Below are 17,094 nucleotides of genomic sequence, written 5' to 3' on the forward strand. Positions count from 1 at the left end.
AGCTTTGCAGGCCCTGTGTACTTCCATTTGCTTTCTGCAGGAAACAGCCGTTAGACGTGTCACCACACAATGTGTAAACCACTGAGAGTGTTGCTTTGAAACATTCATCCTCTCAGCTTTAAGCACAAATTGATAAAGGTTTTAGACAGGTGAAACACATGAGGTGAAATGGCCATTGCACAAAGCATCCCCGCACAGAGCGAGAAGTATCATTTGAGGTTTAGTAAAAAATGCTCGATTAATCATTTTTATTTATTCCTTTCAGATATTTCTAAAATAAAAAAACCTCTCAAAAAAACGTATGCAGATTGATGTTTGGTATTCCCCTCCATCTACTCCTGTTGCCTTTGGTTACATGACAGAACAGATGCTTTATTCAGAATTAGAATAATGATGAAAGTCATGTTGAAGCTGCATTTAAAAAAAATATGTTGTATCACTCCCACACTCATCAATAGATTGAAAAGAGACCTTATTGAATTCTTATGCTTTTTAATTTATTAAAATATGGATTCATCAAATCTGTAAGTAATTTTCATTTACAGGGTAAGCAAACTAGATGCAGAAAGTGAGTATTCATGTAAACTAATAACATATTTCTTGAAACTGATTTTATAGAAATAAAGGATATATATTGCAATGCACAGTAAAGTGATGCTCCTTCAGTGAAAATAAAATGTCGATTCACACAAGTATGCTTATCGTGACACATCACTTCAGACACCAACAATTCCATTCTCCCTGAGAATAAAGGGTGAAAAGATCAATAATTTGGGTCATTCTGATGTACGCCCACCTAATGTTAATGTGGCATTTAATTCAGGGATATTTCTGAGAGTGGAGGGAGCAGGCAGCTGTGGTCATAGTGCTCGCTTGCTCCACTGCTAAACTGAGCTAGGCAGAACACTGTATATGCACAATTAAATGTACACGTGCAGCTCTGGTCACTGGCCCCCATCCGCCAGTGTGATTTCTAGTCAGATAACAGCACGTGGGACAGTCAAATCTGTTCCAATAAGAATTAAAAATATTAGATCATGGAAATAAATCAAATGGGGAAACATCTTGCCAATTTAGAAATCCCTTCAAATACGCCTACCCTGCCCCTGATAAGATAAAGTTTTCCTCTGTGGTTAATAAATCATTGATTTAGATTTTAGAAATTGCACATGTATAAACCAGCATCAATGTATCATTTTATTTAAGAGTCAGTTAAAGTTTTTTGCCTGATTTTCTCTCAATCACCACATTTTAATTTACTTTTCCCCTTTACTTTAAGGGTGAAATCTCTGTTTCAACAAAAATGGGAGAAAGTCTATGTTTCTCTGTGGTTTATGACCCACTAACGTAATCATAGAAATGCACAGCTTTGAAATGGCTTATTTCAAAGAATATGATTTTGTTAACAGATCAATAACTGGAGAAAAACATTGTCCCATTCTTCATCAAAGGTTACAGTTTCACCCCTTTGGCAAATCCTTTCATGTCCTAAACCAGTCACCATTCTCTAGCCCAGCCAGCTGAACATTTAAAATAGAGCGGGTGAGAAAACTACTCCATTCCGATTTTAAAATGCCTGATTTTTCAGGCGTATGAAGATCCTGCCTGAGCCAGGCGGGAACCTCATACATTTATGTAAATCAGCATTCTATTACATCAATAGGACCCCGATGCCATCTTAACACGAAGGAGAGCGGGGCGTCAGTAGCAGCAGCCCCGGCAGCTACAATCAGAAGACCAAAGAGGCCTTTCCAGGAAAGTTTAAAACTTTATATTGTGGAGCAATAGAGATTCCTCTGGGCCCCACAAGGAAAGTGTAGGTCTCCCCTTCCCCGGATTCCCCCCCTTCGCAAACTATTTTGGGCGGGAAGTTGGCTAGTGGCATATTAATGAGGCCCAGCTGTTAAAATTGGTTGAGGTAAATGGAAAGCAAAATTAGTCAGTGTGTAAAACGGCAGTCGATCTGATCACATCAGTTTCCTACTGGGTGAGTTAGGTTAAAATGACCCCCTGTTTGCGTGTGTGTGTGTGTGTGTGTGTGTGTGAGTGTTTGTGAGCATGTGTGGAGGGAGAAGGGGAGCCTGAAGTAGTCATACTCTTTTGATATATAAAATGATCAATTTTCACCTTTTTTAACCAATAATGCTTTGGGGACAGCTTATTGTAAGGACTATTATTTATATTCTTGTAAAACATATATATGGGCCTTTAATAGTAGTTAAAGTTAAATTTGAGTTCAAGTCATCAGTGTTACATGCACAAACTAGTATCTCTGGAAATTCAATTGACTGAAGCCCTAGTTTTGTTTTATCATTGCCTAATAATAGCTGTAGATGCTTCCCGCATGATTCCCCCTTGTACTGATCCTTTGGAACTCTAAAAATCATAACTAAGATCTTTCCCAGTGCAAATTCCATGACTTGCATTCCTGGCTCCGGCCTACTCTGCCAATATCGAGCCTGCATCGGTCACCTATGGTACCCTTGGGTTTAATCCTTGTTCAGATTCTTATCACAACACCTCTTGGTTTAATTTAAATGATATTTTGATGTTATTGTTGACCGGTTTGATCTTGCCTCAGGTGTATAACTGTTCTGAATTTGTACCTAAATATGCTATTGTTGCACTGTTGATACTTTGCTGTATACAGAATTTTGTTCACCTCATTGTTTTATTTTTGCTTGTTTTCTCTCTGCACATTGTAGTTATTATTATAGCTTACAATTACTGTTACCACGTTACATTACAAATGCTCAACACATTCATATATATTTCCTCTCTCCATCATTTATAGAATGGCATTGACCCAGTAAAATGGTAGGAAGGAATTTGATATCCTTGTGTTTAGTGTTCATACAATGACACCGCCGACAGCAATTTCTAGCCTTATGTTATTCAAAAATTCCCCCAAAAAAGACCTGTTCATAATATATAAGACTGATGAATTTGGATCCTCACCCATTGTCAACCCAACATTTTCATTCCAGCTTCTTTTACTGTCCTGATACAGTTGTGAAATTTATAACCTCTTTTAGTACAATGTTTGATCAATAAACTTATTTTCCAAATCTTTTTGTCAACAGCTGAGAAATAAGGACCGGGAACTGAAGACTCTTCTGGGGCATCAGAAATACAGCAGGGAGCAGCCTGTGCATGTAGTCAGGTAGGTGCACTCCCAGGGTTAGTGGTTGAGGCAGAACTTATGTCAACATTCAAGAGTATATTGGATAGTTGGGTGAAGGAAAAGGGGTTGAAGGATTATGGGAACAGAGCAGGTAAATGTGATTAGGACTATTTGTTCATGTGGAGGGTAAATGCAGACACGGGCTGGTTGGGCCAAATGGCCTGTTGCTGTGTTGTAACTTCTATGTATTTCTATGTGGGGATGTGCTGCAAATAGCTTGTTACAGTTATAACCAGTACCACATCAGAGAAGCTTGTTAGTCATTGGTAAAGCAACGTAAACTCTGCATTTATTTTGTGAAAATACTATTAAACAAAATGGCCTGGAAATTCGATGGCGCCACACCCGTTTTTCAGGTGCGAAACGGGTGCCTAAGTATCCATATAGCAAGCGGGCCGCGTGCGCTCATTACGTGTCAGAAGTGCGCTGTTCGCCATATTGGTAAAGGCAGAAAAAGAGGCGTCCAGGGCCCGCACCTGAAACGGGTGTTAGGCCCTTTACATATGCAAATAGCAATAACAACATCAACTTGCATTTAAATAGCATCTTTACCGAAGTAAAACATCCCAAGGCATTTCACAGGAGCGTTATCAAACAGAATTTGACACCGACCCACATAAGGAGATATTAGAACAGGTGACCAAAAGCTTGGTCAAAGAGGTAAGTTTAAAGGAGTGAGTTGAAGGAGGAGAGGGAGGTAGAGGGGGGGGGGGGGATGTTTAAGGAGGGAATTCCAGACCTTAGGGCCAAGGCAGCCTAAGGCACGGCCACCAATGATGGAGCTATGAAAATCAGGGATGCGCAAGAGGCCAGAATTGGAGGAGCACAGAGATCTTGGAGAGTTGTAGGGCTGGAGGAGGCTATAGAGATAGAGAGGAGATCTAACGTTTGTTTGAGGCCCCCTTTGCAAAATTGGAGTGCCTCGATGCAGCTGGCTACATGCTGCCCAACCAGCGGTCCTTAAAGCTTAAAAAACTTACCTGAATGTGGAGCCGGGAGGTTCAGGAGGGCTCCTCCCAGCTCCACTGTAGTGCCAAAGACTGTTGCCAGCTCCCACTCGGCCCTTACCCAATTGCCTTCACCCTCCTTCTCGCTTCCCTCTCCCATTAACCAACCTCAAGATAGGCGATAATGTGGCACTCTGTCAGACCTCCAAGCTCCTGTATCTAGGTAGGTGGTACTGAGCCCATTTAATTTCAGCCTATAAAGTAATTTTGGTCTTAGTGCTGGAGTCCTGCTGTACACAACAACTGGCTTTCAGTTTTTTAAGTGCTTTGAGCAATTTGAAAAATATTAATAGCTTTTAATACTTTTAAAAGCGTTCAAAGCACTTAAACTTAGAAGCAGTTCCTACTCACAGTGGGAAAAGGGTTTTAATGACTGGGCAGGAATCCTTATAGGGATTTTCACACTACAGAAAGCCCTGTATTATTTAAACACTAGTGTTTCCTGTTTAAATAAAACAGAGCTTTCATAGTGGGAAAGCCATATAGCTTTTTCATTCTTCTGGGAGAGAAAGAGGAAGGGTTCTCCTTCATCCCTCTGCACCTGCATCTTTTCTCCTTCCTCTGTGCATATTTTATACCTCCACCACTTAACCTCAACTCCCTGACGTTTGCCTCTTCACCAGTCACATTGCCCACTCACATAAAAAGCTCCAACACAACTCCATCACAATTTAAAACAAATTGATTGCAGTTTTGGAAAGCGGAGGCACAGTGCCAGAGGAAAGGGAACTGTTGATGATGTCAGTGAGTACTGGGCCAAGAAAAGTTAGTTTTGTGGTCAAGATTTGGGTCGGGATGCAGTCAAGAATGCAGGAGGTAGATCTCATAGAGGAGATAAGTTTGATGACAGCTAAGGGACGATGAGAGAGAAACTACAGAATAATACAAGGTCTGGGCTGTGATACGGAGAAAGCTGAAGGAGTTGTGCGGGGTGGGAGGGGGAGGAGGCTGAAGCAGGCAGGTGGATAGTCAATCTTCAAGACAAATAATCCATGGGCTCCTCACAATTTCTAAGGAAGTGAGGATGGAGAGAAGGTGGAAGGATGTCAGAGGAGGCAGTTTGTTGTAGAGAAGAGGAGTTTTGGGATTATCCTTACCCTAGAAGGATTGGTATGTGGTTTTAGTAGCAGAGAGAAACAATATTGGTTAAGATAGTCCAGTCAGATCTGGTGGTGAGCAAACAGGCCAGCCGAGCACCAGGCACATTCAACAATGCAACCCTCAGACTTGAGGGTGTATCTCCCAGACAGATCCTATCTCCCTCAGAAATGTATTAGTCACTGGGCACCTCCTGATAAGTATCACAGAAAGATAATTTATCAAAATGGCCTGATACTATTTACCCGATACAGAAAGATTGGGGAGACTAACAGGTCTGTTTTGGAGAATAGTTGAAGAAGTTCTTGATTCATGTACAGTAACACGTGGGCCTATTTATTCTGATCTATGTTGGTATGGTCATGCGTGAGTTTTAATGCATCTTTCTAAAGAAAAATCACATATTTTGCAACTGATGTCTGCCTGTGGCTTTGTGTAGGTTTATCAAATTGTTATCTGTTACTAGTGTTTCAGTATTGGGCGGGTCCTCCTAGTCAGGCATGCTTTGTAGCTGCCAATGTTGTGTTCATTACTTTAGCACAAACCTCAGGACAAAATAATTACGCAATGAATGCCAATCAAATGTGGCGAAAGGCCGCTCATGACTAATTCTGATGGGGTGGGCTTTGGACATGTAGTCAGCTTCTTGTGTGGAACAATGTAAGCAGAGTCAATGGGGTTAACCTGTAATAACACGGTAAACACATTAGTAGAAAAGACTCACAGTGGAGCTGTTAAATGACATAGTTCAGGGCAGACAGAAATTTAACTAAGTAGGATTGCAGATAACAACATACACGTTAAGCAACCGCATTGGATGTAGATAGTCAACATTTTGGAGACCAAGGCCTAGAAATTCAGGCGTGCCCAAATGTGCTTTTTTGGATTAAAAATCTATCAATTTTAAACCTTAAAAATATTTCAAATTAATTAAAATGCATCATTTTTAATGCAAAAATTCAAAATTTTCCAAATTCCAGAACCCCTGAGAAATGCAGCACTGGTTTAGTGTGAGGAATAGGAATAGGAAAGAAGCCTCAGCATTAAGAAGGAGTGTACAAACTCTAAAATTATTAGCTACATCTGCTAACAGGAATGATCCTGTGGCCAATGACATGGGGTTCAAATTCCCTTAGGCCTTTCTTATTAATGAATTAAAACTTGTTTTTTTTCTCCCAGTAATAGATTATTTGCTACTACAGAGAGGTGTAGTTGCAAATACACCAGTGTATAAGCAACATGCCCAGAATTTTCTGATATGCAATCCCAGCAGGCTCGTACATTACCCTCCTTATTACCTACAGCTTAAGTTACAAACCTGTTTTTCAATGCGCTTTAAGTGTAATTAGTTGGTTTATGTGTCAGTTCGGGGGGGTGGGGGTGGGGTTTGAGTTGTTAGCTTTTATTGCTTTGGCATGTACTTGACTGGATTCATCATACCAGCAACAACTAAACCAAGGCCATGTTGGGATTTGGATAATGCTTGTTTCTATCAGGAACTGGTGAGTTATGGACATTAGGATCTTATAGTATGTGGATTCCACAGCATTTAGACTAAAATATTTGGTATGAAATAATGATTGTTGAGGCTGGTAGCTCCACCAGAGAAATTCTCACCTTTTACTTCATTATCCAACCTAATTAAAACACAGTTGCAGTGCAAGGTATTGCTTTCAAAAAGCCAGAAGCTGACAATTGAGGTGGCAGCAGGAAATGAGACTCAACCAAAATAAGTCAGAGTTCTGAAAAACATCATCATCTACAGCTGACAGTAGCAGATCCAGGAGAATGTGTGGGAGGAGGTTCCTGATCTTCACCTCAGATTATCACTGATAAAAATCAAAATAATTTCTCAGGTGCTGGTCGTGGAGCCTATTAAAAAAAGGCTTTGAAAGTTTCTGAAAACAAAATGTATTCATTTATAACTGATCAATATATTTTGATAAACTTGACTTCTGTGATGCTGAATAATAATAATAATAAAACCTCTCTCAAGAAGAACCTGTGTAGTGGACTACGTTTATATGATAGATTTTGAATTATCAATAAAGCAAACTATCCTTATAAATCTGTCTTTGCAAGCTGTATAAGAAGCATGTTGTAAAGTGGAGGGTGTGCCTTACTCCCACTTCATGCATCAAACATATCTCTGCCTCCACTGCCTCTGATTTGTCACGCTGCTTGTCCGACATTCAGTATTCGATGAGAGGAAACTTCCTCCAATTAAATATTGGGCAAACCGATGCCATTGTCTTCGGTCCCTGCCACAAACTCCGTTCCTTCGCCACCGACTCCATCCCTCTCCCTGGTCACTGTCTGAGGCTGAACCAGACCGTTCGCTACCTTAGTGTCCTACTTGACCCTGAGCTGAGCTTCCGGCCATGTATCCACTCCATCACCAAGGCCGCCTACTTCCACCTCCGTAACATCGCCCATCTCCGCCCGTGCCTCAGCTCATCTGCTGCTGAAACCCTCACCCATGCCTTTGTTACCTCAACTATTCCAATGCTGTCCTGGCAGGCCACCCACCTTGCACTGTCCTTAAACTTGAGCTCATCCAAAGCTCTGCTGCCTGTATCCTAACTCGCACCAAGTCCCATTCACCCATTGCCCTTGTGCTTGCTGACCTATGTTGGCTCCCGGTCCAGCAACACCTCGATTTTAAAATTCTCATCCTTGTTTTCAAATCCCTCCATGACCTCGGCCTTCTCCATCTCTGTAACTTCCTCCAGCCCTACAACCCTCTGAGATCTCTGCACTTCTCCAATTCTGGCCTCTGGCACATCCCTGATTTTCATCGCTCCACCATTGGCAGCCATGCCTTCAGCTGCCTAGGCCCTAAGTTCTGGAATTAACTCCCTAAACCTCTCCACCTCTTTACATCTCTCTCTTTCTTTAAGTTGCTCCTTATAACCTACCTCTTTGACCAAACTTTTGGTTACCTGTCCTAATTGCTCCTTATGTGGCTCAGTTGCAAATTTTGTTCGATAATACTTCTGTGAAGCGACTTGGGTCGTTTTATTATGTAAAAGGCACCATATAAATGCAGATGTTGTTGTTGCTGTAAGGTAATTATATATGGATATGTCAACCAATATGACAATGTACCATAATGATCTCAAATATCATTATATATGCTGTGCTATGTATATATTGATAATATTGTATTATTGGAAAATAAATGTAAATGTTTTTTTAAAGAACTAAAGTGGGAGTTCTCCATTAATGAGCCAGTAGAGAGAGTAGTCCAGAGTTGGATGAATGGATGGTGTGAGCTGCGGCGTGGGGTTGCAGGAGGTTGCAGAGGTCGAGTAGCATGAGGCCATGGAGGAATTTGTAAATAAGGATAAAGATTTTGAAATCAATATACTAGTGGTGGTCAATAAGGCAGGAGTGAAATGGAGTTCTGCATAAGTTGGAGTTTGGTAGGCTGCAACTTGGGAGATCAGCAAAGAAGATGTTGGAGAGGTCAAGCCCAGACAGAGGTGTGACTGAGGGTTTTAGTGGTGGTAAGAGTGTGGTGAGACAAGTATTTTGGAGATGGAAGTAGGCAGTCATGATGATGGGTTTTGAGGCTCAGCTCAGGGTCGAGCAGAGAGGTAAAGGTTGGTGTTTTGGGCATACATATGGATGTTGACCCTACGCTTAAAATAATGTCATCGAGAACGAACAAGTAGATGAGGAATAAGATCCAGGATGGAACCTTGTGGCATTTCAGAGATGACCTAGTGGTTACGTGAGGAGAAGCCATTACAGGAGATGTGTTGGCTGCTTAGTGACGGAGTTAGAGTCATGAAATGGCGATGCCTATGGAGGTGTGGAGGAGAATGCACTAGCAAACCTTATCAAAGGTCACAGAGAGATCGAGGAGGGATAATACACCACAGTCAAAGTCACATTCATGCATTCGACCAGGGCAGTCTCATTGTTGTGGGTGGGGTGGATGTCAAACTGAAGAGATTCAAAGGTGGAATGGCAGGGGAGGTAGGGACTGGTTTGGACAGCAGTAACAGGAATCCACAGTTATGCTCTCATCTTTTGTATTAAACAGGTGTACAACTGTAGATGTGAGCACTGAGGTGCAAAGCCGAAATGAGAAGGAGAACGAAAGTATGGAACAGCAATTTGAAATTGCCTCCAAGCATCAGTGGATTAACAGGAATGAAGAGAACCCTGATATGCAGCAGGTGAGTAGTTGACGACTTTAGCTGCACCGATAGGAAGCAGAAAAGGGGAACTCTCTTTTGGAAGAGAATATAAGCCCAGCCAGAACTTTCTCGTTTTAAGAAATCTTGGAATGTACATTGAGTGCATTTCCTTTTACAACACAGCCCCCTTCTGTACAGGAAATAGATGATATGAGAAAATTTTCACTGTCACATAAAAGATTATTACTTAAGATAAAAAATCACGGGATTGGGGGTAATATTCTGGCATGGGTGGAGGATTGGTTGTCTAACAGGAAGCAGAGAGTTGGGATAAATGGTTCATTTTCGGACTGGCAACCAGTAACCAGTGGTGTTCCACAGGGGTCGGTGCTGGGTCCCCAACTCTTTACAATCTATATTAACGATTTGGAGGAGGGGACCGAGTGCAACATATCAAAATTTGCAGATGATACAAAGATGGGAGGGAAAGTAGAGAGTGAGGAGGACATAAAAAACCTGCAAGGGGATATAGACAGGCTGGGTGAGTGGGCGGAGATTTGGCAGATGCAATATAATATTGGAAAATGTGAGGTTATGCACTTTGGCAGGAAAAATCAGAGAGCAAGTTATTTTCTTAATGGCGAGAGACTGGAAAGTACTGCAGTACAAAGGGATCTGGGGGTCCTAGTGCAAGAAAATCAAAAAGTTGGTATGCAGGTGCAGCAGGTGATCAAGAAAGCCAACGGAATGTTGGCTTTTATTGCTAGGGGGATAGAATATAAAAACAAGGAGGTATTGCTGCAGTTATATAAGGTATTGGTGAGACCGCACCTGGAATACTGCATACAGTTTTGGTCTCCATACTTAAGAAAAGACATACTTGCTCTCGAGGCAGTACAAAGAAGGTTCACTCGGTTAATCCCGGGGATGAGGGGGCGGACATATGAGGAGAGGTTGAGTAGATTGGGACTCTACTCATTGGAGTTCAGAAGAATGAGAGGCGATCTTATTGAAACATATAAGATTGTGAAGGGTCTTGATCGGGTGGATGCAGTAAGGATGTTCCCAAAGATGGGTGAAACTAGAACTAGGGGGCATAATCTTAGAATAAGGGGCTGCTCTTTCAAAACTGAGATGAGGAGAAACTTCTTCACTCAGAGGGTGGTGGGTCTGTGGAATTTGCTGCCCCAGGAAGCTGTGGAAGCTACATCATTAGATACATTTAAAACAGAAATAGACAGTTTCCTAGAAGTAAAGGGAATTAGGGGTTATGGGGAGCGGGCAGGAAATTGGACATGAAGCTGAGTTCGGATCGGTCAATGCCCTGTGGGTGGCGGAGAGGGCCCAGGGGCTATGTGGCCAGGTCCTGCTCCGACTTCTTGTGTTCTTTAGATTTGTGGTTGGGATCAGATCAGCCATGATCTTATTGAATGGCGGAGCAGGCTCGAGGGGCCGATTGGCCTACTCCTGCTCCAATTTCTTATGTTCTTATGTTCTTATGTCATGTGGACTTTCAGAACCTGCTGAAAGGCAGCATTTGAAAATATTGGTGCTTTGGTAAGTAAAGTCATTTATATATTTCTCAGCTTTATTATGGCCCAGTACTTGAATCTTTTCGCCAATCTGCTCAGAAGAGTTAATGCAGTCAGATGTCAGGTGTAGTCTTTAGTTTGGTTATCAATGTTGTTAATTGCACTCGGGGCGATTTTGAAGTTGCGCCCGAAACGGGCACAAAGTTGGCGAAGCAGTTCTCTGCCTGCTTCATCGTACCAATTTGAGGCCCGAGCCTTTTTGAGGCATGGGCCTCATTAGCATGCCGCCTCTAATCTGCGTGTGCCCCGCTGCAGCTCACTGGTTCTGGGTTGGGTGGGAAATCAGCCAGCTTCGCATACTGAGCTGGCTGGCATGTCAGGCCTGGGGAAGGGGGGAAGGAGGAAATCCCAGAGAAGGCCTTGAATGGCTGGCAGCAAGACAGAGTTTTTTAGGTGGCCCAGGAGTAACACTCCTGCCCCTCTTGGGCCTATAAAAAAACCCAGAAAGCTTCCTGGGCCATTTTTTGAATGCCTCCAGCAATCCCTTTAAGGACCACTGGTTAGGCCATTGAATAAGAACATAAGAGCATAAGAAATAGGAGCAGGAGTAGGCCAATCGGCCCTTCGAGCCTGCTCCGCCATTTAATAAGATCGTGGCTGATCTGATCCTAACCTCAAATCTAAATTCATGTCCAATTTCCTGCCCGCTCCCCGTAACCCCTAATTCCCTTTACTTCTAGGAAACTGTCCATTTCTGTTTTCAATTTATTCAATGATGTAGCTTCCACAGCTTCCTGGGGCAGCAAATTCCACAGACCTACCACGCTCTGAGTGAAAAAGTTTCCCCTCATCTCAGTTTTGAAAGAGCAGCCCCTTATTCTAAGATTATGCCCCCTAGTTCTAGTTTCACCCATCCTAGGGAACATCCTCACAGCATCCACCCGATCAAGCCCCTTCACAATCTTATATATTTCAATAAGATCGCCTCTCATTCTTCTGAACTCCAATGAGTAGAGTCCCAATCTACTCAACCTCTCCTCATATGTCCGCCCCCTCATCCCCGGGATTAACCGAGTGAACCTTCTTTGTACTGCCTCGAGAGCACGTATGTCTTTTCTTAAGTATGGAGACCAAAACTGTATGCAGTATTCCAGGTGCGGTCTCACCAATACCTTATATAACTGCAGCAATACCTCCCTGTTTATATATTCTATCCCCCTAGCAATAAAAGCCAACATTCCGTTGGCCTTCTTGATCACCTGCTGCACCTGCATACTAACTTTTTGATTTTCTTGCACTAGGACCCCCAGATCCCTTTGTACTGCAGTACTTTCCAGTCTCTTGCCATCAAGATAATAACTTGCTCTCTGATTTTTCCTGCCAAAGTGCATAACCTCACATTTTCCAATATTGTATTGCATCTGCCAAATCTCTGCCCACTCACCCAGCCTGTCTATATCCCCTTGTAGGTTTTTTATGTCCTCCTCATTCTCTACTTTCCCTCCCATCTTTGTATCATCTGCAAACTTTGATACGTTACACTCGGTCCCCTCCTCCAAATCGTTACTATAGTTTGTAAAGAGTTGGGGACCCAGCACCGACCCCTGCGGAACACCACTGGCTACTGGTTGCCAGTCCGAGAATGAACCATTTATCCCAACTCTCTGCTTCCTGTTAGACAACCAATCCTCCACCCATGCCAGAATATTACCCCCAATCCAGTGATTCTTTATCTTGAGCAATAATCTTTTATGTGGCACCTTGTCGAATGCCTTCTGGAAGTCTAAATACACTACGTCCATTGGTTCCCCTTTATCCACCCTGTACGTTATGTCCTCAAAGAACTCAAGAAAATTTGTCAGACATGACTTCCCCTTCGTAAAGCCATGCTGACTTTGTCCTATTAAATTATGTTTATCCAAATGTTCTGCTACTGTCTCCTTAATAATAGACTCCAAAATTTTACCCACCACAGATGTTAAGCTAACTGGCCTATAATTTCCAGCCTTCTGCCTACTACCCTTTTTAAATAACGGTGTTACATTAGCAGTTTTCCAATCTGCCGGGACCTCTCCTGAGTCCAGGGAATTTTGGAAAACTATCACCAAAGCATCCACAATCCCTACTGCCACTTCCCTCAAGACCCTAGGATGGAAGCCATCAGGTCCAGGGGATTTATCCGCCTTGAGTCCCATTATTTTACTGAGTACCATCTCCTGAGTGATTTTAATCGTATTTAGCTCCTCCCTGCCTAGAGCCCCCTGCTTGTCCAGTGTTGGGATGTTCTTAGTGTCCTCTACCGTAAAGACTGAAACAAAATATTTGTTCAGCATTTTTGCCATCTCCATGTTTCCCACCATTAATTTCCCGGTCTCATCCTCTAAGGGACCTACATTTGCCATAGCCACCCTTTTTCTTTTTATATAACTATAGAAACTCTTGCTATCTGTTTTTATATTTTTTGCTAATTTATTTTCATAATCTATCTTCCCTTTCTTAATCAATCCTTTCGTTACTTTTTGCTGTCTTTTGAAGACTTCCCAATCTTCTATCCTCCCACTAAGTTTGGCTACCATATATGTCCTTGTTTTTAGTCGGATACTATCCTTAATTTCTTTACTTAGCCACAGATGGCTGTCATTTCTTTTACACCCTTTTTTCCTCAGTGGAATATATATTTTTTGAAAGTTGTAAAATAACTCCTTAAATGAACACCACTGCTCATGTACTGTCTTACCCTTTAATCTATTTTCCCAGTCCACTTTAATCAATTCCGCTTTCATACCATCATAGTCTCCTTTATTCAAGCTCAGTACGCTTGTTTGAGAACCAACCTTCTCACCCTCTAATTGGATATGGAATGTAACCATGTTATGGTCACTCATTCCAAGGGGATCCTTAACTAGGACATTATTAATTAATCCTGGCTCATTACACAGGACCAGATCCAAGGTTGCTTGCCCCCTTGTCGGATCAGTTACATACTACTCGAGAAATCTATCCCTCCAGTTACATACGGCTCGAGAATGTTTGATACAAATGGGCAGAGCGTGCACGGCTCATGCCCTGCTGATTTGTACCTGAAAAATTGCAATCGGAGTCTGACCCCGATTTACATATTTAAGCAGCTTAAGCCTGTTTCAGGTGTGCAGGATGCTTGCCCATTTACAGGCCCACCTGAAAATTGCATCAGATGGGCCTTGGGAATGGCTGAGGCGCCCCCCTATATTTTCAATTGCTAGCTGCCCATTTTTCAGGCAAGAAACGGGCAGTTGGCAGTTGAAAATTAACCCCTTAGTTGCTAAGTCTGTTGCTATGATTGATTCCCACTTGCTATGGCATTGTTAGTTTATTTGAGTTTCTGCTGTGGTACAGAGTAATAGAGAAGCTATGCACTTGTTATCTGCTCGTACAGTGTAATGACACTCAGCTTCACCTAAAGCACCATTATTAACTGTGCAGTGGGAAGTAATAACTGTAGAGAGTGCTAATGAGTGAAGGGCCCATTCCCCCCTCACTCTGATTTAGATGAAATGATTTTCATTTTATGACACTGCTGAGGAATTGATGTTGGACTCGAAGACTCTTTTTGCACACGTACTATTATATCACTGAAGGTCATGTATCATGGCACATCATGGTAATCCTGGACTTCGATCTGTCAGTGCGTGTTCTCTTGTGCACCGGCTACTTTCAAAATGAAATCAACAGAGTTGGTACCTGAAATACTGTCCCACATGGACCTTACTGGAGCACAACCCCTCCCTCCAGCTGCAGTAGCGGCTATTATTACTGCAAAAACAACAGTATTTTTCCGGTTTTTCTGTATTTAGTTTGTCTTCATTTCTATTTAAAACATTTTTTATCGGGAAAAATATATCTATAGAGTTGGAAGGTTTTTTTCTCTGTGAAATGAGGTTTAATTAAAGAAATGTTTGATATCCATGTTTCCTAACTAAACCTATACATTCAACTAGATTAAAGAAGGAGGCTCATTATCATGTAAAATCATTTGCAAAGAATAATGAGTAAGTGTAGAATGAATGCTTTTTAGCTTTCAATGTATCTATTCCACAGTTGATCCAATCCATGGATCGGGTTAAATTTGATTTTAAACATTAATTCTAACAGCTTCCTTTGCCACAGACCTGATCAGTTGTAATCCTGTCAACCTGTAGCTTCAGGATCCCATGGGAATTGGCCTCTATTTTGGCATTGTTTTCAGCATTAGCCAGTGTTGCTATGTGCTCAGCTGGGATTTTGTTTTCCTGTGTTTGAGAATCAAAACAGCAGCCTTTGCTAGGAGGGTGGTGCAAGAATAACATTAAAAAGCTCCTATTTTGAGAGGTTCTGCTGGCGGCTCGGAGACATGCCAGGGCAGGTGCTGGTCATGAGTTCAGCTATATTTCACAACAACATCAACAACAACTTGCTTTTACATAGTGCCTTTTAATGTAGTAAAACGTCCCCAAGGTGCTTCACAGGAGCGTTATCAAACAAAATTTGACATGAGCCACATGAGGAGATATTAGGACAGCTTGATCAAAGAGGTAGGCTTTATGGAGTATCTTAAAGGAGAAGAGAGAAGTGGAGAGGTTTAGGGAGGGGAATTCCAGAGCTTAGGGCCTAGGCAGCTGAGGCACAGTGGAACAATGAAAATCGGGGAAATCAAAGCAAAATATAAGGCTAAGGGAAGCTGGGCTGTTGGCCTTTGTAGGATGCTAATTATGGTCCCATGTCAAATTTCATGTTCTTCAGACTAGCTCTATACCCAGCGCCCTCCTCACCCGTGTAAAATGGCTGCATAACTAATCCACTGGCCTGACCGGCTGAAGTTGGATTCTTAAAGCTACTTTTCCATTGGAAAAATTAATACTAAAATTGTTTGAAGAAGAAGAAGCATTGATGTTTCTTGGCATCTTCCTCCCTGTATTAGTTTCTGTTGCTATGGAGGCTGCCATTTTTGCATAATTATGTATTTTTTTCACAAAACTTCCTCCCAATATTGTTGCTTGCTGCTGCAATTGAAGTTGCAACAAAAATTGATGGTGTGGAAGAACAGTTCGTGAGTGTACCACAAATTGCAGTTGTGGCAACACCTGAGGCATTATGTACAAATCGGTCAGCAAGTTCAGGGGATTAAGAAATAAACCTTGAGTTGCGAGTCTCCAGAACTTGCTGGTCGATTTACGCCGCTCTGCCATTTGCTTTGCCCTTAGCCTCCCCATTATTTTTAAGAACTTGCTGGATTTGCAGATTAATTGCCCCTTTTAATCTTGCCACTGAAAGTTAAGTCTGGTAATTAAAAGCCTGAGAACCTTTTTAATGACAGGATAATTGTTAATGTAGTGTCAATCAACTTCTCTGGCACAGAAACTGAACAATTTAAACTGTGGAGTCTCATCCCTTCAGGTGGTAAATTGTTGTTAGAAATTTTTAAAATGTCAAATTTTACATTTAAAAATGTTTTTCTTACTTTTCCTTTCTGTCTCTTTTTTCTCTCTCTCTTAATCCAATCTTTCTTTCCCTTTCTTTATTTCTCTTTCTGATTTGACATTGAATTCACCCCCTCTAATTCACCCTCCTCCTCAGTCCTTCCTCTGTTTCTTTCTCATACCTTAAATCTCATTGGTTAAAGAGATACCCCGTTGGTCCCACCATTCACTGATGTCCCAGATGCCTCGTTGCCCTCACTGTTACCAGCTCGCACTTTCAGCAAGTTACAGCGCTAGAATTTTTTGAGCTGTTGGGTGCAGAAAAATGTCTAACTGAAGGCGCTCGCCATGAGATGCCCTGCTCCAGCAAGATCCGACCCCTTATGTACCATGTTACTGTACGTCTCTGTGCTATTGAGTGAGATAATGAGTAAGAGTTACAGTAAGACTAACAAAGGGTGGCGCACACCTCCAATTCCTCTCTCCCCTATTCCTCTCCCAGACTCCAGCCCAAAAGTAAGCTATCTCCACAAATCTGTACAGCTCTTTCAAATTTGTAGGACCGCTGCCAGCATGACTGCACTCCCAATGGTTATGTGCAGCCTTCTCCTGAAAGCATACATGAGATATCCAGATGTTAGAACTTGGCAGAAGACCCAGACAGCCACCCCTGTAGCCAGTTCATATCCC

The 17,094-nt window shown here is 42.1% G+C and overlaps 1 protein-coding gene across 3 annotated transcripts in view; it reads left to right on the plus strand.

Moving 5' to 3' along the window:
- LOC137342204 (TNFAIP3-interacting protein 1-like) overlaps window positions 1–17,094 on the plus strand; it is a 144,717-nt gene that overhangs the window by 96,621 nt on the left and 31,002 nt on the right. For all 3 annotated transcript variants that reach the window (XM_068006199.1, XM_068006015.1, XM_068006106.1), the window contains 2 exons: window positions 3,084–3,163; window positions 9,341–9,476. In XM_068006199.1, the coding sequence (XP_067862300.1) occupies window positions 9,402–9,476 (75 nt within the window). In that variant the 5' untranslated portion in view covers window positions 3,084–3,163; window positions 9,341–9,401. The remainder of the gene's footprint in view (window positions 1–3,083; window positions 3,164–9,340; window positions 9,477–17,094) is intronic.

Source organism: Heptranchias perlo, chromosome 1 (assembly GCF_035084215.1).
Source record: "Heptranchias perlo isolate sHepPer1 chromosome 1, sHepPer1.hap1, whole genome shotgun sequence".
NCBI lineage: Eukaryota > Metazoa > Chordata > Chondrichthyes > Hexanchiformes > Hexanchidae > Heptranchias > Heptranchias perlo.